General features: G+C 37.4%; 1 protein-coding gene across 1 annotated transcript in view; it reads right to left on the bottom strand.

Annotated features, from left to right (window-relative positions):
- Positions 1-22,951: 22,951 nt before the first annotated feature.
- Positions 22,952-27,637, bottom strand: part of LOC149779190 (neuroendocrine convertase 2-like) — a 70,765-nt gene continuing 66,079 nt past the window's right edge. Inside the window, exons 17-18 of the mRNA XM_089938583.1 lie at positions 27,219-27,275; positions 22,952-23,747 (exon numbers count right to left, since the gene is read on the bottom strand). Of these exons, the coding sequence (XP_089794709.1) occupies positions 23,464-23,747; positions 27,219-27,275 (341 nt within the window). The 3' untranslated portion in view covers positions 22,952-23,463. The remainder of the gene's footprint in view (positions 23,748-27,218; positions 27,276-27,637) is intronic.

Raw genomic sequence — 27,637 nt, 5'->3', positions numbered from 1 at the left:
TTTCGTTACTCCTCAGAAATCCAACGTTTCTGAATACAATAATTTTAGTTTTATCTAAATTAAGACACATTCAACTGTTTTTAGGAAATGTCTCTACAAGTATTAATTTGCCTTTGTGAAGACCGAATTTCTCAGCACAGTTTTCAATGTCATCAGCACACAACAGTGCAATAATGTTAGGTATTTATTGTGTAATAAAGATATCATCGGAGGTCTTGTACTACATAATTTATAAATAGGTTGCACAGAAGAGGGATTAATAGGGTGCCTTGTCTGGAACCAATAAAAACGTGACGAATTATATATGTTGCGCTTTCATCTGCACACATGATCGTGGATTTGTGTACATCGTGTCTAGGGTGCAATTGATAGGGTCATCCAAAGAACCTGCTTGTGCAATGGAAAGATACTGCTATTATGTGGCAAATGTTTCGTTAATAACGTAACTAAATAAGGAAATATGTTTGGAGTCGTGCTTTCTATCATTTTCATCTATTATTCCATCGACAAGACTTTTCTTATTCTAGAGTTCGGATAATTTTGAGAACACCAGCTTCAGAGATATGAGTTTCAATAATATAATCTGAAGTATCAGTTATATTGTTAAAACTGTGAGTACTTTCTCAAACATTACGAATAATAGCTATCTGATGGCATAAGATCGTGCTATTGATGACATGAGATAGTGCCGTCAATCTTTTTAACCCATCAATAAGGTTGTGTTTTCTTTCATACACTGAACAACATACACCGTGCTGACTTGATACATTGTACAGCTTCACGAACCCCATGGGATAAAGAATGATACAAATTATATCGAAACTGAAATTTATACTTAAAGAAACCTTCAATGTTCCAAACACATATGTGCAATATTGTTTTCGCTTGCTGTGTTTGAGGGCCTTGACCGCACTCCTATTTATGTATTGGCCATCGTTTCGTTCCACGTTTATGGCAGGGCAGAGATCTGTTAAGCGTGTATGTGCGGAGGGTGGAGCGTGGTGGTCAAAATTCAGAATTATTATGACACATTGATAAATGGGTTTTGAAAAATAACATTCGCTCTGGAGGAAATTTCTTGACCAAACGGTACTGCTGTCTTACTTTTTTGGTAATAAGGCACTGTAAAGATTGGGGAGGGGTAGCGGTCAGAGGTCACAATTAGGGTATGTCTAAAAGGAAAATAATAATTGATGAAACGTAACTTTAATCAAGATTGTATATACCAAACTCTTCGACAGTAAAACTCAGAGTCAACCATGCTATGTTAGTTTATCCATAGATGAATATTATATTGTCTGTTGTAAATAATCTGAATATGAATACACTATATGTGTAAGAGTAAATCTTACTGCAAAAGCATATGTTGACAGCACACACTAATGGGTATTGAATGTTTAATGACGTATGATAAACAGATTATTAAATTATTACAATTGTATGCTTGCAGTATGTTAATGTATGTTGTACCTCCTGCTGTGTACAGTTATTATATCATTAGCCGTTACAGCGAGTCATCGAACTCTTTTATTATATCTCAGATTCGATCCTCAGTAGTGACGTTGTTTGGAGGAGCAATACTAGTTAGGTCAGAGTGAGGGGCAAAGGTTATGGATCAACGGGTATGTCGGATAGGGAGGTTCTAAATGGATCCTTCAGTAGGCTGGGAGGATTTCAGGACACAGTGTTCATCCTCAATCACGTGTCTGAAGCAGTGGGTCTAAACTGTTTAATTGTTTGCAAAAGTTTTTAAAGCACAATATAAAATGTTGAACGACACAGTAAAATTATTTCTGAGTTTCATAAGAAAATGGAAGCTGCAATGAGTAAATTCGAATCAGCTGAGATATAGTTTTGTGGAATTATTGACAGTTTAAAATATTAACATCAGCTCTCAGCTGAGACTCTTAACAACAAGTTTAAAAAAGCTGCAATTGGAGACAAAGAGGGGAGGGAAGTGCAAGGCAAAATCACTTTTGTTGTACGATAGTAGTGAAGTGGGACGGTCTAGGGAATAGGGGACTTTCATGTTAAAAAGGCAATATCCACTCTGGGGACTATGTAAATTTAACATGGGAAGCAATATCCACTCTAGGGACTATGTAAATTTAACATGGGAGAAAAAACGTATCCACTCTGGGGACTATGTAATTTAACATGGGAGAAAAAAACATCCATTCTAGGGACAAGGGGAATTTAACATGGGAGAAAAAAATATCCATTCTAGGGACAAGGGGAATTGAACATGGGAATAAATCGTGGGACTGTCTAGGGACTAGGGGAAATGGAACAGGGTCGGGACCCTATTTTAATAGGGTCCCGACCTGATGGGTCTATGGAAATGGAACAAGGGAGAGGGATAGAACACACACGCACACACACACACACACACAAAAGGGGTAGGCAATGAAAGTCAAGGTCTTTTCGAGACCTATGAATGGCCCTGAAAAGGGTCTTTGGTTTTATGCTAATATACCCTTAATATTATATCGTGGATAAACAACCATGTATCTATTTATAGCTATAATCAGCTTAAATTCCTATGAAATCTCACTATCTATTTATAGCTACAACTTGTGGGTTATTCCTTTGGAAAACCCCACTATCTTTTCATAGCCTCAGCTTGAGTGACGTTCCATTCTATGAACTCTAATACATATGTATAGCTACAACCTGTGGAAAAACCCAAGTCCATATTTATAGTCTCAAAATTTCCAACGTCAGTGACGTCACTGTACTGAACACTAGGGGATAAATGGCAACAGTGTTGCAAGTGGCTGACCTGAATACGCGCTACTGTAGATAGGTAGGTAGGTAGAATGTATTTGATAGGGATAAAGTGAGTTTTATAGGAACAAACAGTGACCACTACATACACACACACACACGCACACACACACATACAAAGTACATGCGCAGACATACGCACACACAAACACACAGAGGGAAGAGGAAAAAAAACAAACCCCCAAATATACTATCAAGACAGAGGGAAGCAGAAAAAGAAACCAAAATATAATATCCACATGGAAGGGAAGGAAAACAAACCCAAATATACTATCCATACAAACGTACGCGAACGCATACAAACCCCAAATATACTATCCACACAACGTCGCTAACGCGTACAAACCCCAAATATACTATCCACACAACGTACGCTAACGCATACAAACCCCAAATATACTATCCACACAACGTTGCTAACGCGTACAAACCCCAGATATACTATTCACACGGAAGGGAGGGAAAACAAACCCAAACATACTATCCATACAAACGTACGCGAACGCATACAAACCCCAAATATACTATCCACACAACGTCACTAATGCGTACAAAGCCCAAATATACTATCCACACAACGTCGCTAACGCATAAAAACCCCAAATATACTATCCACACAACGTCGCTAACGCGTACAAACCCCAAATATACTATCCACATAACGTACGCTAACGCATACAAACCCCAAATATACTATCCACACAACGTTGCTAACGCGTACAAACCCCAAATATACTATTCACACGGAAGGGAGGGAAAACAAACCCAAACATAATATCCATACAAACGTACGCGAACGCATACAAACCCCAAATATACTATCCACACAACGTCGCTAACGCATAAAACCCCAAATATACTATCCACACAACGTCGCTAACGCGGACAAACCCCAAATATACTATCCACACTCGGGAGGAAGAAGAAAAAAACACCAAATATACGATCTACACAACGTACGCGAATGCACACACACACACACAGACACACACACACACACATACACACACAAACGGAAGAGGAGTAAAACAAACCCCAAATATACTATCCACACAGAAGGGAGATAATACAAACCTCAAATATACTATCTACACATGGAAGAGGAAGAATACAAATCCCATACCTACTATCCACACGGAGGTGAGATGTAAAAAAATAAACCACATATCTACAATCTACGCAGAGGGGAGAAGAAATAAATAACCCAATATACACTATCCTCAACGAGGGAAGAGGAAAAAGCCATAATATATTAACCACACAGAGGGAAGAAGAAAACCATTATACACTATCCACACGGAGTGAAGAAATAACCCTTTATATATACTATCAACATAGAGTAAAGAAAATAACCCATTATATTCCATCAACACAGAGTGAAGAAGAAAAAGTATTTTGAAAGCACCTAAGCCCTCACCTGCAATGACCAACTCTGCCAAACACCTACACCCCACCCCCACCCCAAAACTACACAACCCATTTAACCCGTTATTTTATGGCATCAGTGTGTGATTTAGGAAACATCAAGACACAAAATGATGGATGAATAGACTGACTATTGTTTACCGACTTGCATGCCTAAAGAGCGTGCGTGAAGGAAAACATCCTTTCATTTCAATTCTAATTAAAACATGTTCCAGACGGATAGAGATAGGTGAAAGAGCACAATTTCATAAAGTGTGAGTAAAAACAAAACACGCCATCCTTATTATAGAATGTCTAGACTAAGAGACACTTGCGTTTTCTTTCTGGTCTATTCTCTTTTAGAAGGTAGTATGAAATTTCACATCAGGGCCAACGCATCGGCTCACATTGTCAATTTTTCCATTTCCATGTCTTCACTGGCACAAGTTCTTCATCATCTTAAATTTCTTCTTCTTCTGAATCCCTCTTCTCTGTTTCGTTTTGTTTTTGTTTCTTCTCTTTTCTCTTAGGGCACTCTGAATCCCAGTGTCCTTTCTCCCGACAGCGATATTAGGTATCTTAACTTTTGTCTCTCTTTCTTAGACGAAGCAGGTATTCTGGAGACAAATACCCATTTACCTTTGCGAATATAGCAAACTTCATCAGCACTTACACACTTTCGTATGACTCTCATCAAATCAACGACCAAAAGAGTAGGTTTTGTTGCCACTTTCGCCTGCGAATTATGCTTTCGTATGACTGTTAGCAATTATTTGACCAGCAGGTCAATCTGTGCTGACTCTTCCATCTTCTTGATCGTTTGAGAGTGGAATGAATACTCTGACGCTAAGACATTCTCCCTATATACAGGGACCTGCTGCGTATGAAACCTAGTCAAACGTAATTTTGCAATAAGATGAAACGATTTCATTAAGAAAGTAAAAGGCAATGACGTGCCGTGTCGCCTCACACAAGAGCTGAAGTGTTAGCTCAAATCCGTGTCAGCGATTTCGAAGACGACATAACTGCGCTTTAATCAATGCTCTCCACTTATGCCACAAAACCACGAGTCCTGATTCACGCCAAAAGAAATTTCGTTCGGTCCGTAAAACATAGTGTCACATCTGAGAAACGCAAAAACGAACTTGCAGAAAACTGAGAACGACGGCTTACACCTACAACGTAAATTTATGAGTTCAAGTAGTGCGTAAAACTTAGTCAAATTAAATTTTTATAGTCAAGACGAAACGATCTATTTTTGAAGAAGAAAGCAGACACCAAGCGACAATGGCGATCCCTGTCACACCACACTTTTCAAAATGTATTATTTTAGGTTTGTTCTAGCGATCTGCACGGGTAAATTAAATGTTGATGTATTTTGCAATAAGACGGACACAATTTCCGTGGGATCGCCCATGGTACGATTGTTCATGCATTAGTTTAATTTTTTAAAATATTTTTTTATATAAATCGCCTATAGGATAGACTCAGTAAAGCATGGCCATTCTCGTCACTGTTTGAATAGCTACTCAAGTCAATTCGAAGTGAACGCGTAAGAAAATAAGTATAGCCAATGAAATGGATTACAACGGGTGATGCATTGTTTTGTTCTAAGACTGTGTGGCATAATAATCCCTACGCTCTTGCGTTGTTACCATTACAGTGCAGACAGACTGGAATGTGAACTTACAAGCTCTCTTTGTGTATTGTACCATTTCTTCTTACCACATCAAAATACTGAGCGTCACAGTATTGGTTCGCGCTTTCATGCTGACCATTTTTTTTATATATCTCATTTAAACATTTTAACATAAACACTCACACTCACATCGGTAGAGTCAGAACAGACGTGTTACAGTATTGAGGGGCATGTTGTCTTCGTTTTCTTTTCTTCTTCAAACTAATAAATTTGGGGTTTGTATGAAGTAAAGAACCGAAAGTACAGTGAACCTCAAGGATGATGACCCAATCTGTCTGTCTATTGATGCGTGTATTTACTTAAGAAGAATTATGACCTCTAAAACACAAAGAGATACGCAAGCATGATTAGAATGAACACAACGATGTTTTCCTTCACGCCCGTGTAATTTAGAGTTTCAATCGTCTTTCAAGACAAACTTGGTCTCCTTTTGTAGGGCTTGAAATAAAAAAAACTGAAAAATCTTAAGCACTTTGCTATAGATAATTTCACAACAGACTAAACAACATAAATACCGTTACAACAATAGAAAGCCTTAAATCTTCTATCAAAAAGAAATGCATCAAAAAAATTAAAGATTAACGATAACTAACCAATGAAACCGAATTTAACAAAGGCAATGACATGTGAAGAAATGCCTCTCACTTTGGAAAGGTAGGCGAATGTAATCTGTCATGCACCATCAACATGAAAAAAAATTATAAACAGAGAGAAACCTGAATTCAAAATTCAGTTTTTTTTCTTCAAAATTGTTTCGTTTCATTTTTCTTTTTTGGAACATATCTAAGCACTAATATAGAGTGGAAAAGGGAAAATGCACATAAAAGCTTTCATATTTCTGAAAAAATGAGGGGATATTCCTAACGTTCATAACCACCTATATATGCTTGGACTTGTCTGTGACTTATCCACAAAACAAGATGTACATATTTCTGGTCAAGCTGCAAGTGTGTGGGTGGTTTTGAAAATGATAAAAATTGGTTATACAATTTTCTCGTGACACTTATAAAATGAAGAGTCTGTGCAAGTGTCAAAAGCCAAAGTCATATAAGTTTTGTATTTTGTACGGCTTGTAAAGATTTCCACTTTAGAAAATGTTAAGTATCACAAGTTATTATCACAAACAGAAGTGGAACATAGGGGCTTGCAAGAAAGAAAATAACCCAGACAGTTGGTTTCATCAAGAGTGCTAGAGACGGCACCAGAACTTGCTTGCTTGCTTACTTGAATTAAAGTGCTTTTCATTCCAGTGGAGCATGTATCACTGGTTTAATCACGCACCGCGTGATTTTTAATTACTCCTGGGGAAGGAAAGAGAGCCTCATCCCCCAGGCTTTTATGTACTCACAGACTACTTTTAAATTTAGCTACTCAGGTGTAGGACTAACTAGTCCTTAACAACCTGACTGAAAGGCTTTAAACATGAGTGGGAACAGTCTCACCACACACTCATTTTTCTGTCCGAGCGTGGTAAAGGAGGAAAAAGGTGCTCAGCAAGACAGCCATGGATGTTAAGTACTCACCAAAACGCTAACCCGTACTTATTTCAAATCAAGTCCCTTTTTTGCTAATGGACAATAAAAAGTACCAATAATTTGTTAACCACCTGTGCAATTAGTTCAAATCTAACGAGTCTGTTAAATTTCCTACTTCCTAACACATCTATATAATATTAGTACTTAGTGTACATAAAAATTGCCATATTGATCTTATTTAAATTAATATGTCTAAGCGACATTTACCAGTTTGGTCACTGTTATGTTTAAAAAGTTAAATTTGTAGTCAAGGAGGGATACCAAGCCAAATATGGTTCCCTATTTAACAAAAGGCAATCTTTTGGAGCCCTAAAAAATGCTGTTTTTTCTGCTAGAAAGTAACACGTCTCTCTTTTGCCCTCACGATCTTTCCCGCACTCCTAGTCTCGTGATTCTTGATATCAGAAAATGCGTAGCCATGATTGGCGGCAATGTAAGCAGCGGCTTCTACCAGTTGACTGAGGGGGTATCCAGTGTAGGCTTGTCTGTAGAATTGGAGGAGAACTCTGACCCCAAATCCCCATTGAGAAGGTCTCGGATTAAAGGTGTCTAGAGATCTGTAGGCAACGTATTGTATGGCTCTATAAATTGCCCTGCTTTGTTGACGTCATACAATGCTTGATCTAGCCCCATTTCGGTATACTTCTCAACGAGGGTCAGCGTCCCCCTCCTCCTCCTCAACCGCCTCTATTTCCTCTTCTGGTTCTGATACTATTTCTTCTGTTGAGGTAGATAGTTACAAATCCGCTGCTATGGTATCTTTCGCTGTTATTGTTGTTGTGGTTGTTCTTTCAGCTGAGATTGCCTGTAGTATCGGAGTGAGAAAAGAACGTAGTGCCTCCGATAATTACATTTGAGTTTGCCATACCGTTTGTCTAACATAATTGGCCTTTTGTTCTGCCACCACTCTTTCCGGGGCGGGTTGTTTGGTAGGTATAGTCGGCTGTTGACTAGATGTTATTTGTGTTCTCGAGGTGGGTGGAGTGCTAACTGGCTGAGTCTGCATTTCTTGCTCCCGCTGCTGTTGCGTATATTTCTTCCCTCCACACCGAGTTCTGGGCCTAATTCTTTTAATTTCGTTGTACCCGAACTTACATTATCCATATTATCACCAACAAAAAAACCGCACAGACCTAAAAGAAACACTCACTCACTTTTTAAAGAACATCGCTATTTTAAAAATTATGATAAGCGACGGAAACGAAGGACTTAGAGTTACACTTTCTAACCAAGATAAAGAAATCATGTGCTTATAGACTCACTTCTGTTTTTTTTTCTTCTAACTGACTAACATATCATAGGCAATGAAATGTTATTTATTTTCGAGAGTATGGGGTAGCCCTGAAATTTTTATTTATTTTTATTTTTATTTATTTTTTTATTTTGTGAACTTGACGCTATGGTGATCTCTTAGGTTATAAGATGGCGGCCTCCTCTGACGACAGGCTTTCTCACAGGATAAGGTCTGCTTCTTCGGAAAGAGAAAAAGAACACTTTGGTGTCGATACGACAGTCGACAAAGCCTCTGTCAGGTTCGGGTTGCTGCTGCTGCTATTGCTGCTCTATTTGCTCTCTCTGCTGTTTATGAAGTCTGTATTTCTCCGTCCATTCTTCTTTCTCCTTCTTGATTTCCTCCTTGAAGAGTTCTTCTATCAGGTCTTCAGTGACTTTCAACATTATAATATTGTGTATCTCTTCAGGTCTCGGTATCAGACTTGTCATGACCCTATGCAAATTCACATAGGCTTCGTTCAACTTGGCTAATCTTGAGCACATCTTCGTAGGAAGATTAGTCGACAATGGATGGGCAGACTGGAGGCTGACCCGTTTTTATGGTCAAAGCGCGGACGTGAAGGAAAACATTACTACACGGTTTTCGAGTCGGACCGTTCAAATAGTGTTATGGGAGGGATAGAGAGAAGTCAAAGAGCATGAATCAGGATATCTATAGTTAAACAAACCACAAAGGCATTTTTTTCTTCAAAACACAACATTTTTGTTCAAAATTACGTAACACTAACAAGTAACTATAACATTTTAACAATAACCAAACAATATAACATCAAATTTTTCTAAATCACAAACGTTTTTTTTCTCAACTAAAACATTATTTTGGACATGGCTGACAACGTTGTGAATGAAATTGTGATTTCCACTATTGGAAGTCATTAGGCCATTGATGGACACTACGTTTCCTAGCTAGAGACAAAAGATAAGCATAATAGTAAAAAAACCATCGATCTACTTTCTCATCGTTTCTAGAAGAATGACAATCAAAATAAGTCACTAAATGTTCTAAAGAATAGCCCAGCCTACGATGATGCAGAAAATACACACAATATTGTCCACACACCAAGGAATATGTGCCTTATAATTTCACATTATTGAATCGTGTGGTCTGAGCATTTCTTCTCATAAAGTCAATGATATCGTCTTCCAAAGGGGGCAATCCATACGAATCGAAATATTCCACACATCCTTCCTGGGGAAAGTAGACGGCTACCCAGTGGGTTCCTGGGAGATGACTGTCGTCCGTGTTGATCACATAAGCTTGATGGTCTTGCGGTTTGCGATGAGGGAGTTCATCTTTAGCACATACGACAGGATTCCAAGAAGCAGTGTACGAACTGTGGTTCAAAAGGTAATACAGTTCCCAGGTATCCCTGTTTTGTGTGGGTTTTTTCTTCACAGGTAATGAGAAGTGATCAATTCGATCCTGACTTTTTGCTTGAAAATGTCTGACAAGTAACCGTTTCTTCGCCTCGTCTCCCAACTCTGATCAAACAGAGCTTCGATGCGATGGATCTCTTGAGTTGTTAATGGAGGACAATAATGTTCCCGCAAGCCTTTATACCACTGTTGCACACGTCTTATTCCGAGATGAGACTCCAAGCTTGGTCCAGATATTCGTCCAATTTTTCTTCTTGACTCACCATCAGGCATTTATCGTGTTGAATTTGACTGGGATGATCGTTATGACATCCATAGCAACCTTTCTTGATCAATTCCTTAATTGTTTTCTGCCAAGACTATAGCATAATAGGAAACTAAATGTGCTTCTTGTTCTGGCCATCTAGACTTCATCATGATGACTTCTTCGTCTTTGTCTTGGGGTTCTCCTTCCTCAGGATCTTCACATTCCATGTCCAAAGAATCCGTACTATATAAACATTGATAAAAGTCTTCCATGACTTCTAATAGTCTAGAATGACTTCTCTCAAACTGTTGGTTTATATCGTATTGTCAAATTCAGCATACAGGATGACGTTCACCGTATTATCTGCGCGTAGATTTTCTGCAAACTGAAGTTCCACAAGAATCTGGCCGGATTGTATAGGGTGAAAATGTCCCTCGTCGCTGTCTTGACTTAAAATTCGTTAGAGAACCGTTTTCGCAAATGGAGTTTCACTGTAACTTTCCCTTTGGAGAATGGAATATTTTGTCCCAGATCTCCTTTTATAGCAATGTTGACGGTGTCCAAATACGACTTACTGACGGGCAAATAGTGAGGATGTACAAATTCACGGTGTACGTGATAGGTGTTTGCACCTTCCTGGTCATTGTTCTTGGTACTATTCACTTTGAAAGGAATGACACGCAGTAACGGCACAGAGGTGTGTCCCACCACGTTGTACTCCACCACATCAGAATACACAAAGATCAGATTAAGTCCTTGGTTCAGTTCTACCGGGTTTCCAAAAGCTCTGTAAAAATTCTTATTACTGTTGATCTTGGGGCTCAAATTGTTTGCGACCATTTCTGCATGTCCACACAAAATTTCAAACAAACTACCATTGATCCTGAGGGACAATGTGTCCGTATCTTGAAATTTGATCATGAGACGATGAGCCACTTTATGGTACTCAATCTTTACACTTTTTCTGGCTCTGTTCGGTGCTTTGCCAAAGGCTAAGTTGAACCTGTCCGCTATAGTGTTCACCAATGTTCACCACTAAAATAATAACCTGAAGGAATTTTCAAGGTGTAGATAATGAAGGTTGGATTGCTGGCTGGTCTTATGTCCCCTAAAAACCCGATTTTATTGATTTCTTCTTCCAATTGGGCATTCAGGATTTCCACCTGGAAAGTGTTTTGCTTTTCGGTGATTTTGATTTGTGTTGGGTGAATGATGTCCACTAAAGCCATTTCCCGATGGGCTTCGTGATCTAACTGTATGGCCTGAGGTAATTTGACCGTGTAACAGCAAAACGTGTTCTTGGGAAACACCTCCATGGAACTGTCACTGGGTAAGGTTAAGTAAAATTGGTTGTTATTGCTCATAATTCCAGAGTTTTGTAGCTGTCCGAGGTGTTACTGGAAGTCAGATGAGTGTCTCCGCCCAAAATGGGGTTGTTGTTGGAGTGGTGACTAACACTGGACGCAAGATTTCCGTTCTTCCCGTTCGAGGAGAATTTCAGGGAGGAATTGGGAAGCAGGTAACCGATGCAACTGCTCAATAAAATGGTCCACGATTGTTTGTCTCCTTGTTGCAAACTCAAATTGGCAATGGCTGTACCGATGACACAATACACCACGAAGGTTTGGGAGAAAAAGACTATTTGCGTTTTAGGCACACGTTCTCCACACCACACCCACAAGGGTTGTTTTTGTAAATCTTGCAGAGAAGAACTGGGTGAAGGAGTGATCGCAGTAGCTGAATCTGTGTGAAAGGGCATGATGGTCACTTCTTTTTATAGTCGATGACATGCGAAGCGTCGATCCAAGAATCAAAGCTGGGTGGATATCCTTTCCAACGTACTTTGACTTCTTTGACACGTCGTTTGCCCACTTTACGGGTTCTGCGTTTGACAATGCCTTTTGATGTCGTCCACGTCTTCTTTTTTGGTGACACGACTTGATTTGAAATAAGTACGGGCTAGCGTTTTGGTGAGTACGTAACATCCATGGCTGTCTTGCTGAGCACCTTTTTCCTCCTTTACCACGCTCGGACAGAAAAATGAGTTTGTGGAGAGACTATTCCCACTCATGTTTAAAGCCTTTCAGTCAGGTTGTTAAGGACTAATTAGCCCTACACCTGAGTGGCTAAATTTAAAAGTAGTCTGTGAGTACATAAAAGCCTGGGGGATGAGGCTCTCTTTCCTTCCCCAGGAGTAATTAAAAATCACGCGGTGCGTGATTAAACCAGTGATACATGCTCCACTGGAACGAAAAGCACTTTAATTCAAGTAAGCAAGCAAGCAAGTTCTGGTGCCGTCTCTAGCACTCTTGATGACACCAACTGTCTGGGTTATTTTCTTTCTTGCAAGCCCCTATGTTCCACTTCTGTTTGTGATAATAACTTGTGATACTTCACATTTTCTAAAGTGGAAATCTTTACAAGCCGTACAAAATACAAAACTTATATGACTTTGGCTTTTGACACTTGCACAGACTCTTCACTTTATAAGTGTCACGAGAAAATTGTATATCCAATTTTTACCATTTTCAAACCACGCACACACTTGCAGCTTGACCAGAAATATGTACATCTTGTTTTGTGGATAAGTCACAGACAAGTCCAAGCATATATAGGTGGTTATGAACGTTAGGAATATCCCCTCATTTTTTCAGAAATATCAAAGCTTTTATGTGCATTTCCCTTTTCCACTCTATATTAGTGCTTAGATTTGTTCCAAAAAAGAAAAATGAAACGAAACAATTTTGAAGAAAAAAAACTGAATTTTGAATTCAGGTTTCTCTCTGTTTATAATTTTTTTCATGTTGATGGTGCATGACAGATTACATTCGCCTACCTTTCCAAAGTGAGAGGCATTTCTTCACATGTCATTGCCTTTGTTAAATTCGGTTTCATTGGTTAGTTATCGTTAATCTTTAATTTTTTTGATGCATTTCCTTTTCATAGAAGATTTAAGGCTTTCTATTGTTGTGACGGTATTTATGTTGTTTAGTCTGTTGATGAAATTATCTATAGCAAAGTGCTTAAGATTTTTCAGTTTTTTTTATTTCAAGCCCTACAAAAGGAGACCAAGTTTGTCTTGAAAGACGATTGAAACTCTAAATTACACGGGCGTGAAGGAAAACATCGTTGTGTTCATTCTAATCATGCTTGCGTATCTCTTTGTGTTTTAGAGGTCATAATTCTTCTTAAGTAAATACACGCATCAATAGACAGACAGATTGGGTCATCATCCTTGAGGTTCACTGTACTTTCGGTTCTTTACTTCATACAAACCCCAAATTTATTAGTTTGAAGAAGAAAAGAAAACGAAGACAACATGCCCCTCAATACTGTAACACGTCTGTTCTGACTCTACCGATGTGAGTGTGAGTGTTTATGTTAAAATGTTTAAATGAGATATATAAAAAAAATGGTCAGCTTGAAAACGCGAACCAATACTGTGACGCTCAGTATTTTGATGTGGTAAGAAGAAATGGTACAATACACAAAGAGAGCTTGTAAGTTCACATTCCAGTCTGTCTGCACTGTAATGGTAACAACGCAAGAGCGTAGGGATTATTATGCCACACAGTCTTAGAATAAAACAATGCATCACCCGTTGTAATCCATTTCATTGGCTATACTTATTTTCTTACGCGTTCACTTCGAATTGACTTGAGTAGCTATTCAAACAGTGACGAGAATGGCCATGCTTTACTGAGTCTATCCTATAGGCGATTTATATAAAAAAATATTTTAAAAAATTAAACTAATGCATGAACAATCGTACCATGGGCGATCCCACGGAAATTGTGTCCGTCTTATTGCAAAATACATCAACACTTAATTTACCCGTGCAGATCGCTAGAACAAACCTAAAATAATACATTTTGAAAAGTGTGGTGTGACAGGGATCGCCATTGTCGCTTGGTGTCTGCTTTCTTCTTCAAAAATAGATCGTTTCGTCTTGACTATAAAAATTTAATTTGACTAAGTTTTACGCACTACTTGAACTCATAAATTTACGTTGTAGGTGTAAGCCGTCGTTCTCAGTTTTCTGCAAGTTCGTTTTTGCGTTTCTCAGATGTGACACTATGTTTTACGGACCGAACGAAATTTCTTTTGGCGTGAATCAGGACTCGTGGTTTTGTGGCATAAGTGGAGAGCATTGATTAAAGCGCAGTTATGTCGTCTTCGAAATCGCTGACACGGATTTGAGCTAACACTTCAGCTCTTGTGTGAGGCGACACGGCACGTCATTGCCTTTTACTTTCTTAATGAAATCGTTTCATCTTATTGCAAAATTACGTTTGACTAGGTTTCATACGCAGCAGGTCCCTGTATATAGGGAGAATGTCTTAGCGTCAGAGTATTCATTCCACTCTCAAACGATCAAGAAGATGGAAGAGTCAGCACAGACTGACCTGCTGGTCAAATAATTGCTAACAGTCATACGAAAGCATAATTCACAGGCGAAAGTGGCAACAAAACCTACTCTTTTGGTCGTTGATTTGATGAGAGTCATACGAAAGTGTGTAAGTGCTGATGAAGTTTGCTATATTCGCAAAGGTAAATGGGTATTTGTCTCCAGAATACCTGCTTCGTCTAAGAAAGAGAGACAAAAGTTAAGATACCTAATATCGCTGTCGGGAGAAAGGACACTGGGATTCAGAGTGCCCTAAGAGAAAAGAGAAGAAACAAAAACAAAACGAAACAGAGAAGAGGGATTCAGAAGAAGAAGAAATTTAAGATGATGAAGAACTTGTGCCAGTGAAGACATGGAAATGGAAAAATTGACAATGTGAGCCGATGCGTTGGCCCTGATGTGAAATTTCATACTACCTTCTAAAAGAGAATAGACCAGAAAGAAAACGCAAGTGTCTCTTAGTCTAGACATTCTATAATAAGGATGGCGTGTTTTGTTTTTACTCACACTTTATGAAATTGTGCTCTTTCACCTATCTCTATCCGTCTGGAACATGTTTTAATTAGAATTGAAATGAAAGGATGTTTTCCTTCACGCACGCTCTTTAGGCATGCAAGTCGGTAAACAATAGTCAGTCTATTCATCCATCATTCTGTGTCTTGATGTTTCCTAAATTGGGTTATTTATTTCTTCTCCCCTCTGCGTAGATTGTAGATATGTGGTTTATTTTTTTACATCTCACCTCCGTGTGGATAGTAGGTATGGGATTTGTATTCTTCCTCTTCCATGTGTAGATAGTATATTTGAGGTTTGTATTATCTCCCTTCTGTGTGGATAGTATATTTGGGGTTTGTTTTTCTCCTCTTCCGTGTGTGTGTGTATGTGTGTGTGTGTGTGTCTGTGTGTGTGTGTGTGTGTGTGTGTGTGTGTGTGTGCATTCGCGTACGTTGTGTAGATCGTATATTTGGTGTTTTTTTTCTTCTTCCTCCCGAGTGTGGATAGTATATTTGGGGTTTGTCCGCGTTAGCGACGTTGTGTGGATAGTATATTTGGGGTTTTATGCGTTAGCGACGTTGTGTGGATAGCATATTTGGGGTTTGTATGCGTTCGCGTACGTTTGTATGGATATTATGTTTGGGTTTGTTTTCCCTCCCTTCCGTGTGAATAGTATATTTGGGGTTTGTACGCGTTAGCAACGTTGTGTGGATAGTATATTTGGGGTTTGTATGCGTTAGCGTACGTTATGTGGATAGTATATTTGGGGTTTGTACGCGTTAGCGACGTTGTGTGGATAGTATATTTGGGGTTTTTATGCGTTAGCGACGTTGTGTGGATAGTATATTTGGGCTTTGTACGCATTAGTGACGTTGTGTGGATAGTATATTTGGGGTTTGTATGCGTTCGCGTACGTTTGTATGGATAGTATGTTTGGGTTTGTTTTCCCTCCCTTCCGTGTGAATAGTATATCTGGGGTTTGTACGCGTTAGCAACGTTGTGTGGATAGTATATTTGGGGTTTGTATGCGTTAGCGTACGTTGTGTGGATAGTATATTTGGGGTTTGTACGCATTAGCGACGTTGTGTGGATAGTATATTTGGGGTTTGTATGTGTTAGCGTACGTTGTATGGATAGTATATTTGGGGTTTGTATGCGTTCTCGTACGTTTGTATGGATAGTATATTTGGGTTTGTTTTCCTTCCCTTCCATGTGGATATTATATTTTGGTTTCTTTTTCTGCTTCCCTCTGTCTTGATAGTATATTTGGGGGTTTGTTTTTTTCCTCTTCCCTCTGTGTGTTTGTGTGTGCGTATGTCTGCGCATGTACTTTGTATGTGTGTGTGTGCGTGTGTGTGTGTGTATGTAGTGGTCACTGTTTGTTCCTATAAAACTCACTTTATCCTTATCAAATACATTCTACCTACCTACCTACCTACAGTAGCGCGTATTCAGGTCAGCCACTTGCAACACTGTTGCCATTTATCCCCTAGTGTTCAGTACAGTGACGTCACTGACGTTGGAAATTTTGAGACTATAAATATGGACTTGGAGTTTTCCACAGGTTGTAGCTATACATATGTATTAGAGTTCATAGACAGGAACGTCACTCAAGCTGAGGCTATGAAAAGATAGTGGGGTTTTCCAAAGGAATAACCCACAAGTTGTAGCTATAAATAGATAGTGAGATTTCATAGGAATTTAAGCTGATTATAGCTATAAATAGATACATGGCTGTTTATCCACGATATAATATTAAGGGTATATTAGCATAAAACCAAAGACCCTTTTCAGGGTCATTCATAGGTCTCGCAAAGACCTTGACTTTCATTGCCTACCCCTTTTGTGTGTGTGTGTGTGTGCGTGTGTGTTCTATCCCTCTCCCTTGTTCCATTTCCATAGACCCATCAGGTCGGGACCCTATTAAAATAGGGTCCCGACCCTGTTCCATTTCCCCTAGTCCCTAGACAGTCCCACGATTTATTCCCATGTTCAATTCCCCTTGTCCCTAGAATGGATATTTCTTTCTCCCATGTTAAATTCCCCTTGTCCCTAGAATGGATATTTTTCTCCCATGTTAAATTTACATAGTCCCTAGAGTGGATATTGCTTCCCATGTTAAATTTACATAGTCCCCAGAGTGGATATTGCCTTTTTAACATGAGAGTCCCCTAGTCCCTAGACCGTCCCACTTCACTACTTATGATTCGTTAATAAAACGGATATCTTCAAATTGGTACAGTCTGTTGAAAAACAGGATTCGAAAATATGGCTGACCATGACAGCATGGGCGACACCGACAGAGGAATTTTTAGGTCTCGGTGGGGAAAGTAGATGTGGCATCCAAGAAATAAAAATCCCGGACATTCGTACACGATGTGTGGAATTTCTAAACCACGGCTATACACGGAGTAAGTAAAAAGGTTAGTACCCCATCGTTTCTATCATATTGTATCCACTTCTTCTGAGCATATGATAATGTAACTAGCGCAACGATAAGCTTGAATATAAACCGGTGCCAGATTGGTACGACTATGGTGCTTTAATAGTTAGTTTGTTCCGGGACATGAACCTCTTTCGATATATTAATACATACGCTTTAGTAAAGGCAGAAGCTACCCTCGTGCGATTTATAACTCCGTGATCCAAAATAACTGTTAACATTTTTCAAAACATTTTTGTAAGATTTACATAGCAGATCAGCACTCTTTTTAGCATCCCCATTTGAAAATCAAAAGAGAAATAAATCAAGTGCAGAATGCCTCATGTGGTTCGGTTTGCATACAGTTGTGGTCTTAGTAATGGGCTTCAGGTAAATGCGGGAGCACGATATGTTGATTTGCTTGGATATTGAAAATTTATGGAAAATAGTCTTTAGCCATTTCTGTCATTCCAATCGTTTTAGGAATTAAGCTCAACAGCACATGCAAAATATTCATTGGAATATGTCAAGTGTATTTTTACATATGAATTTATTTTGTCTCCGTTCATAGTGACTTTTCAAAACTATGTTAATTGTTCTGAATAACATTTTTAAATGATGTTGTCCTTGGCATTCTGACATTTCATCGGTGCCGTCTAAAATCAGCTCTGTAAAACCTGAAAGCGTAAGAGTCGCGAAATGTTTATAGCGTTCCCCTGGAATCACACTGCAATTTCAACAGTGCAAAACGAACGTTCCTGAATATTTTAATTGAAAGCACAATAAGCAGCTCAAACTTTAATAACGTAATTCAAAGATTCTTGAGAACATCGAAAGTCAAAACGAAAACAAATCGACAGTATGGCCCAGTTTCATTTTTCCTAATCTATCTGTCATTCAGAAATTACTCGGATTTGCTGTCTTATGTTTGAATATAACGTTAATAATCCTGTACAAACGTGAGATGTTTATTTGTGGTTCGAAAACGGTGTCCACAAGTAGAACAAACTCGATATTTAGCAAGCACGCTTGTGTTTTTTAAATTTGTTTCATGTGTTGCAAGTAACATGCTGGACTGACTAATGTTCATCTGCAAGAAAAAGCATTGAATCATGTCCTGTCATTCAGGAACACAAGGCTTGGAAGATAAACAATCAAGATAAATATCGCCACAATGAACATGGGTCTCCCAACTGTTAAGTCCTTGATCATATTTGTGACGATAGTATCAACATACGAGAAATCAACTGATCCAACATCGAACTGATTTTAACTTTGATAGGTATGAGTATAATTGTCATCTGGAACATTTGATCCTCGGACAAAGAGATCTTCACGATGGACTTGAGATGGGTATCATTTTGGCATCTAACGAGGAGCGAACACGACATGAAGTTGTTATTTGCATTTCATGACCTGCACACGGTCCCTTTCAAAATTACTGGCTATTATTCTAATTCTCTCTAATGATTGTTTCCATCCTGAAGCATCGTTATCTGGATCAGTTTGAGCGAAAACTGGGATAGACTAAACACATCTGAAATGCATGGTTATTATATTCGATGATACTTCATTTGTACTGAAAAACTTGATCCATTGATAACGTCTAATGTCCTCCAACGGTGCCTGAAGGAGGCGAGACGTATGTTACATTAGTGGCTTTTCCATTGGTCATGTAATTCTCATAATTCGGTCATTGAACTTGTTGAATTTGGTCAAAAGGTTTCGAAGGATATTCATCAGGTACGTTGAGCTTTATCTCAACAAGAAATTTCACACGGTCGTGAGGTTGGGATAGTCGCCAAAGATCTTTCTCTTTCGATTGGCACTATCGTTATATTGGCTCTAACTTAGTCTCTAATAAGTCCATAATGAAAACAGATGATTCTCTGCCGGGACTTAAGACGTGTACTCTTTAAATTTGATCGTCTCAGTGCAAGCCGTCGTTCTACATGTTATGTGTTACAATCTGTGAAGGGGCCGCGAGTGGCCGAGTGGTCTAAAGCGCTCTCCGTTACGGATCACTGCTATCTCACCTCTATCTGCGCCGGTTCGAGTCTCAGATTCAGCCAATTGGGGTATGTGAGAAAGCTTGCCAGTAGCTTCTCGTGGGTCGGTGGTTCTTTCCGGGGTTTTCCAGGGTTCTTCCTCCACCATTAATACTGGCCGCCATGTATAGCCTATCGTGTGCTGAAAAATGGCGTTAAACCCCACAACAATAACAACAACAACAATCTGTGAAGATAGAACAAACATAACAGATCACACTCCTCTCAATGACATTTACTAGGTTTTGAACTATGGGCTTGTTAACATTATCTGTAAATGTCGAAACTTTATCCATATCCAAGATCTACAACTGATACAGTAGTGGTGCAGCAACTGTCGATACTGACAGTTAGAGATAGCTAACAGGTTTGACAAAATAAAGCGTATCCTAAATTTAGGAATGAACGTCACATTTCATGGAAATCATGCTGCAAATCAAATGGCTGAGCTAAATAATTACTTCGATAAGATCGTCCAAGAAAAAATAGTTTAATTTATTACGTTTCAGTATTGCAAAGTTGAAAAGTAAACAAATCTTAAGCATTATTTTATTTTATTTCCATAAGATTACAGTCACTCAACATTTCTACAAGCAAAACATTTTTTCTTAAACAGTAAAAACTCTACATGTACGATACACAACATAAATGTTCTTAAATATTTTGTCATTCATAAACACAAGACGAAAATGTCAACACCTTACAGTACCAAAGCAGTTACTTAACTACACACCAAAATTCTGACGCATTTTTCCCGTGTCTCCTCTAACAGCACATTGGTAACATTTCACTCATCATATTAAATCTAGGACTACAAACATAGCTGTAACGCAGTGAACTGAATTTTGATAAGCAACGTTAAGGTGAGTGCATGAAATATATGGTGGAAGAAAGAAAACCGTAAATTCATAACAAACTAATAACCAAATCAGCGTATTTCTGCCACACACACACACAAAAACGTTCTGCCAGTATTTAATAAGCATCCTTTTTAAGACGTTTAGTGAGTGAACTAAATCTAGGAGAAAACCGTATTCTTAATTGTTAATCCCACTTTGTTCTATGTTCCATTGACATAGGTGAACATTCGTACCCTTGTGTGTGATAATACTGCTATTTGTGTGTATATTCCTACGTTGTTTGTTATCCCCATTACACTTAGTTGCTGGAATGATAATGACTATACGGACTGCTGAGGACAGTAGTTTTTTTTAATACGTTATCGAAGAATTTGTTTATAAGGAATTTAAAATACCATTTTGTACCCTAAATTCTATTTTAAACTCTTTCAACGTCTACTTTGTGCTGTTATTTGATGGATATCAATTGGTCACTCTTAACGGTGTATATGATTTTCACATTATATCTCCCCTTGTACTCATTGCGACCCGTTATGTTAAACCTATGGTTGTTGTTAGCATTTCACATTCCTTTCTTAAAATATATCGGCTTTCTAAACATTACATTTTGCCTTGTATATACACTGACTCGTTAGTGCCCATATCAGCCCACATTACTAATAAAATGCAATAGATCTTTTTCAGTTGCGGAAAAGAACAAATCCGGCAACGTTGCTGAATTGATATAAACATTGCAGAATTTGGCATGCTGTGCAAAGCGTGAATTTAACGATGTTCGTTTTGTTAGATATCAAATAATAATACATTTTTAATGTATGTCTTTCAAATTGTATTTATGCTTCCAACACACTTTTAAATAACTTAATGACAGTAATAGAGGTCGCTCTATCTATGTGGCAATGGATAGTTGAAAACTTAACTTCATTTATAACATTTCAATTTTAGAAGAAAAATACATCTTAAATAATAATAAATCTTTGTGACTTTTTACACGATAATTGCAGTGCTTATAATAGGATTGTATGCATCGTTTATTTTCCTTAATGATGACGTAGTTTAATACATGCATTTCGTTTCGTAAGATAGTGTCAAAGTTACACAATGATCTGAGAAGAAGTTAGTTAAATCGCCAATGTCCAATAATTTCATAATAAATGGAGTCTCACCTGATATTTTAAGATTGAAGAAGGTTTAAAGAATGTAATAAGTATTGACATAAATTGTGTATCAGAAATATAAATGATTAGCATTTGACCATTGCATTCCTGTAGTGAACACGTTTACATTTCTATCGAATAGAAGACGATTGGTTGTTTTCAATGTTCAATTTCACGAAAGTAGAAAAGTACTGTTTGTCTCAGTCTTCTGTGGATATTAATATGTTAGCACTAATAATATTAAAAGATGGCTCGGAAAAGTACAATAACACTGTTATAACATCCCGAAAATAATGTTGGTTTGGAGGTGGTCTGGTCTTAAATCCTAACATGTCAACGGGGACGGAGGCTGGTGAATGAAATATAAATGCATAGGTATCATAGGGATTATGAACTCAACTGCGTAAGAATATGGCTTAAATATATACCCGTTTATGGTTGAAATGAATGCATCCGGAAATGTTCTTCTCTGGTTCCATCTAGTTTGTCTTCTATCGACGTAGAGTTATCTCAAATGTTGCATCTTAAATGACAGCACAAACTACGAGAGGGGTCGCAAACAAATGATGTAACAACCATCAAAATAAACATAACTTGGAATATTGTTGCATAATAAATTGTATATTTTATTGAAAACATAACACGTTAAAATATGCTTAAGTGTGCTTATAAATTATGTATTTTTATTTTTATGTTTTTAGAAGTACCTGCCATTGTTACGTTAGTTTTATTTGGGCGTGTCATCATTTCGTTTCGTGAGATTGATCACAGAGCCTATCTATTTTAGTTTCATAATTCGTTTCATATATTGTCCTAGAGCTAGTATAGGTGTCAACCCAAAAGTCTGATAAAAATGTGTATGTATGTATGTATGTATGTATGTATGTATGTATGTATGTGTGGGGGGTAGGTAGATATCGTTGTTTGTACAGGATGTAATGGCATATCAGCACCATTCTGGTGATATTTTGCTAAGTTAAACAATGGTTGTAAAAATGTAAAGGTAAATATTAGCTAAAATTTAGAATAAAAACCACGTTCCCAGTAAAATATATATTTTCTCACTATATACTATATGTACAAGGTAGATATTTATTATGTTTTTAAACAGATACATAAATTAAAAGATAAATATTAAAATTCTTACAACAAAGGTAAAACGTTTAATTTAACCGATTTCTTTTAGAGTTACAAAAACCTTCTCTCTCACAGGATGAAAGTTATATACTCGACAATAATTGGTTAATTTTAGTGGAACGCCAGAAGAAATACACGATTTAGAAAATATTCGAAGAAGTATGGTTCAGCGAGCAGTTTTAAACATCCCTAAAACAATTGCTCTATGATCCATATCTGTTACATAAATAGTTTCCAGTTTGTATAAGGTTATTATTTATTTATACAAATCAATACATCGATATAATAAAATGTTAGCATTTCTGTCCACTGTTCCATATTTCATATAATATTCGTAAGATGGCATTTTTCTGTAGCAAATATAACAGAAAGGATTAGCCAGCTCAACTTTTTCCGAAAAGAAAACCCATGTTATGGATGGCCTGCTCTTTTGCGAACAAGTTCAATTTGAATTACTTCTTTCTCTAGGTGACATAAAGTAATGACTCCTTTAAATTGTATCAACTCCCCATTATTATGAGGTTGACCAGTCTAAGATGGTAGTTTTCATCAGTTGACTAGAAGTCTACAGAAGTAATGGAACAACACTTTAATTTAAAAGATAACAATGGTAATCAGAGCAAATCCACCACAAACTGAGCTGGCGATTATTCCTAGTAGATTTCGAGTTGAGTCATCATTGGTGTTGGAGTGTAAAGGAGCTCCATCATAGGACTTTGTGGTATGGGCAGTAACTGTATCATAGTATCTTGTGGAATGAATAGAAACTGTATCATATGGCTTTGTGGAATGAACAGCGGCTGTGCCATAGGACATAGTGGAACGAATAGGAACTTCACCATTGGATTTTGTGCGATAACTTGTATCTGATCGATTGTCTGAAATGAATAAGCGAGTAAACATTACATATATCAGGATATACATACATATGTTAACTTGTTCACGCACTGACTCATTCACTCTTGGACACTGAACTGTATGAACCAATGCTCATTTTCTCCGTTGGAGCCAAACGGCTGCCATAAACATGTGTCACTGTTGAAGTGTTCAGATTCTCGTTCCATGCAGAGTGACATGTAAAAGAATAAACTGTGCATCTCTGTCTCTGTCACTCTCTCTCTCTCTCTCTCTCTTTATCAGTGTATAGCTAGTCTTGCAAAATGTTCTGTAACATGGCTTGAGTAATCACAAAGCAACAAGGCAATGAAAATGAATACCCTGTTAATTTTACATAGACAGTCTATATCCCACCTTGCATAACGTATTATCCACTAAAGGATAGTAAGCAATATAAATGTTTATTCCGATTCAGCACAATCACAATCATTGCAGAACTTGGATCTTGTCTTTAATCGTAGGCCGATAAATCAACCCCGTACCCATTAAGATATTGATTGGCGGTTTAGGGACTGATATCACCTATTCATTAAAACATGCAAATATCTGCAGCCTATTTTGGCTTCACACATCGGTGTACATTTTACACACCGGTATTTCTTGCGGCAGTGGAGCTACCGTCGGCTAAAGGGTTCTTTTGGTAACATGTACATTATATTTCCGGTGTAAATCCTATGTTTAGTAACTTGTAAATCCGCGTGGAATATGACAACAATCTGTCCAGTGGCCATTTTGAATCTTGCGCTAGATATAAATGTTACCAATTACCGATATGTGTCTAACGTGTACGCAGTCTTTTTACGAAAAGGTTTGAGTGCAGCGAAATTGCAAATTTTAATGAACAGGTAACATAGAGCCATATATCGCTAATCGCTCGGAAAATAGATTTGAGTGGTTTTATTTATCGAACTCCTCTAATCATATATATATTTTATGCCACGGAAACTAGATTTAAACGTTTGATGAACTTAACAAGTACATTGATTTCTTTTTCTTTGTTTTCTCTATAAAATAGTGTTTATTCTATCCTTGTTCGCTATATATATAAAGGTTATAACTCTTCTCCACTTTATATTTCCTCAAAGACGCTGGTGTAATCTTGTAGGTGAGCTGACGTTCACAAGAAATGTGGATACATATTAGTGTTTTGGTATGACATTAAATGCCTTAAACTGTGTAGCACTTTCATGAAACCTGTATCTGTCCAAATTCTGTATTGACAGTGAATACGATGCTCAACATTTCTTCGTCTGTTATGAAATATTGTTAGGTACGGTGAGAAGCTGCCAATTAATCAGGAAACTAATCATGGATCATACGACTGACTAGGCAGGTCAGTAATTAGTACTATAGTCCGATACTAATGAATGAAGAAACTCCTTGGACCAGAAAATTTGGCCCATGATTATATCAGTGGCTTTCCTTTGTGACGTTTGGAAATTTCTTTTAAAGTACTAATCATTTTAATATTTATTCATTAATGTATAATAATACAAGGGTTTGTTTTATTTTTATTCTAACAAGTTTACTTTTATTTTATTTATTCCATTTCAATTCGATTTTTAACACATACATTTTGTTTTGAATTGTAATTGAGGTTATAGATAATGGTATTTTGTTTCAAATATGAACGTTAGTAATAGTAACTGAACTACAGCGACCACTTACCACTTGCAATGAAACATTCAAAAGTAAACTTGTAGTTTTGCTTGAACTATATCTGTCACGATAGCAAGTCAAAAACATTTAGTCACATTTAGTCCCATAAGCGAAACCCAGGTTTCATAAAATTGTATTGTTCGCGCTTTCATCTTCTATAAGCAATATAATTCGGCGTAAACATTCTTTTGCCCTTTAATATCGATTTGTGTCTCAGTTGCAATAGCAAATATACCACCAGATTTTCAAAAACACAATGCACACACAGTAGAACTCAAACTGTAATATATTTATCTAGGAATGCATTATAAAGGAGTTTATTCACTCACGACTTTAGTAAGAATTGCTAAACTGCAATTCATTCCATTTTCTCTATCAATCAATTTATTGAAGTAAGAGAAATCCTAATGTAGTTTGAAGAATACATCTTGCCTCTTGTCGACATATACAACATCAATCAAACAGAAAGATGACAATGATGAAAAAGATATATGCATATTGTAAATCTAACATGCAAGCCTGAGAAAGAGATTAGCTTCTCCCTGTGTCTCACATAACCAAAATGAAAATCCTCTATTTGTGCTTATGTAATTTAGCAGATTTCATTGAATCGCATCGGTTTCTGCTAATCTAAACATGACCATTTGCTTACAACTTTAGAGACAGAAGTTAGAATGTGAGGTTCTTTGTACTGTTGAAATATGGAGTAGTTTTAGAAAAAGAAAATCATACATGTATAGCATCATATCTCTTTTGTAATTCCCTCTGTACAAGAGTTGTGTTTAGTAGATACCGAAAAGTGGATTTATGATCGGTCCTAGGTCGTTGAACACGCCATCTGTGATAATTCCATAGTAATCAGTACAAATATAAATTCGTATTTCACATCATGGTCATAATACATGGTTTAAATATTGTAGCCTTTACATTAAGCAAGTTCTTCAATTTGACAAGGTTTGTGATTATGACTGGTTCTAACATTAAGGATCTTACAGTCTATATTTGGATGCAGTTTTATGATCATGATAGGTCCCTTTTGGATGCAATCACGATAGGTCCCTTTTGGATGCAATCATGATAGGTCCCTTTTGGATGCAATCATTATAGGTCCATTTTGGATGCAATCATGATAGGTCCCTTTTGGATGCAATCATGATAAGTCCCTTTTGGATGCAATCATTATAGGTCCATATTGGATGCAATCATGATAGGTCCCTTTTGGATGCAATCATGATAGATCCCTTTTGGATGCAATCATGATTGGGCCCTTTTTGGATGCAATCATTATAGGTCCATTTTGGATGCAATCATGATAGGTCCCTTTTGGATGCAATCATGCTAGGGCCCTTTTGGATGAAATCATGATTGGGCCTTTTTGGATGCAATCATTATAGGTCCATTTTGGATGCAATCATGATAGGGCCCTTTTGGATGCAATCATGATAGGGCCCTTTTGGATGCAATCATGATAGGTTCCTTTTGAAGCATGATAAAGATGTATAAACTTCTAAATCATTTAAAATTAAATCAGATCTTTGGTTCGTATTGTGAAGCCTTGCCTTTTAAAAAGCAAAAAACAAACCCAATTTCGACTTCAAGCCTACTAATATCGCGATGGCAGACGATTCTTTTGGATTGAACGCATACGTTCGCTCCGTTTGAAGTAGAAGATAAAGAAGTTTATATATTGACTCTCCTGTGCTAATGAATATGTTGAATTAGTTAAGGTCTTGCTATATACAGATCAGTTAAAGAACAGAGATTGACATCCGTATTCATCTACAAATACTTACCATGAACAGGGTCCTGTGATGTACCATAAAAGGTTATTTGCCAAGAATACAGCATACCTGTTAAAAACAAAGATATTTTATATGACTAATTTGCAAACATCAACGAAGAAAAAATATTCTAGTCAATATATCGCTTACAAAATCGGTCAGCGTCTTGGGATTTGCAATGTATAACTTTGTTTAAATGATAATGCTACTACTAATAATAATAATAATGAGGACTTTGTATAGTGCCTAATCTTTAGAAGCTCAAAGCGCCTTACATCATTAGACAACACTTATAACATAAAAGAACATATATAATGATATGATTACAAAAACAAACACCATAAAATTAGAAGAATAAAAAACATGCTGAGAATATTTAAGGTAGGAAACATTATTAGGTCTTTAAGTTTGTTCTTGCAGTCAAGATAGGT

This window comes from Sinohyriopsis cumingii, chromosome 17, assembly GCF_028554795.1.
Source record: "Sinohyriopsis cumingii isolate HCF-2022 chromosome 17, ASM2855479v2, whole genome shotgun sequence".
Classification (NCBI taxonomy): Eukaryota; Metazoa; Mollusca; class Bivalvia; order Unionida; family Unionidae; genus Sinohyriopsis; species Sinohyriopsis cumingii.
The sequence above is the reverse complement of the archived record's forward strand: the minus strand, read 5'-3'. Positions and strand labels throughout refer to the sequence as shown.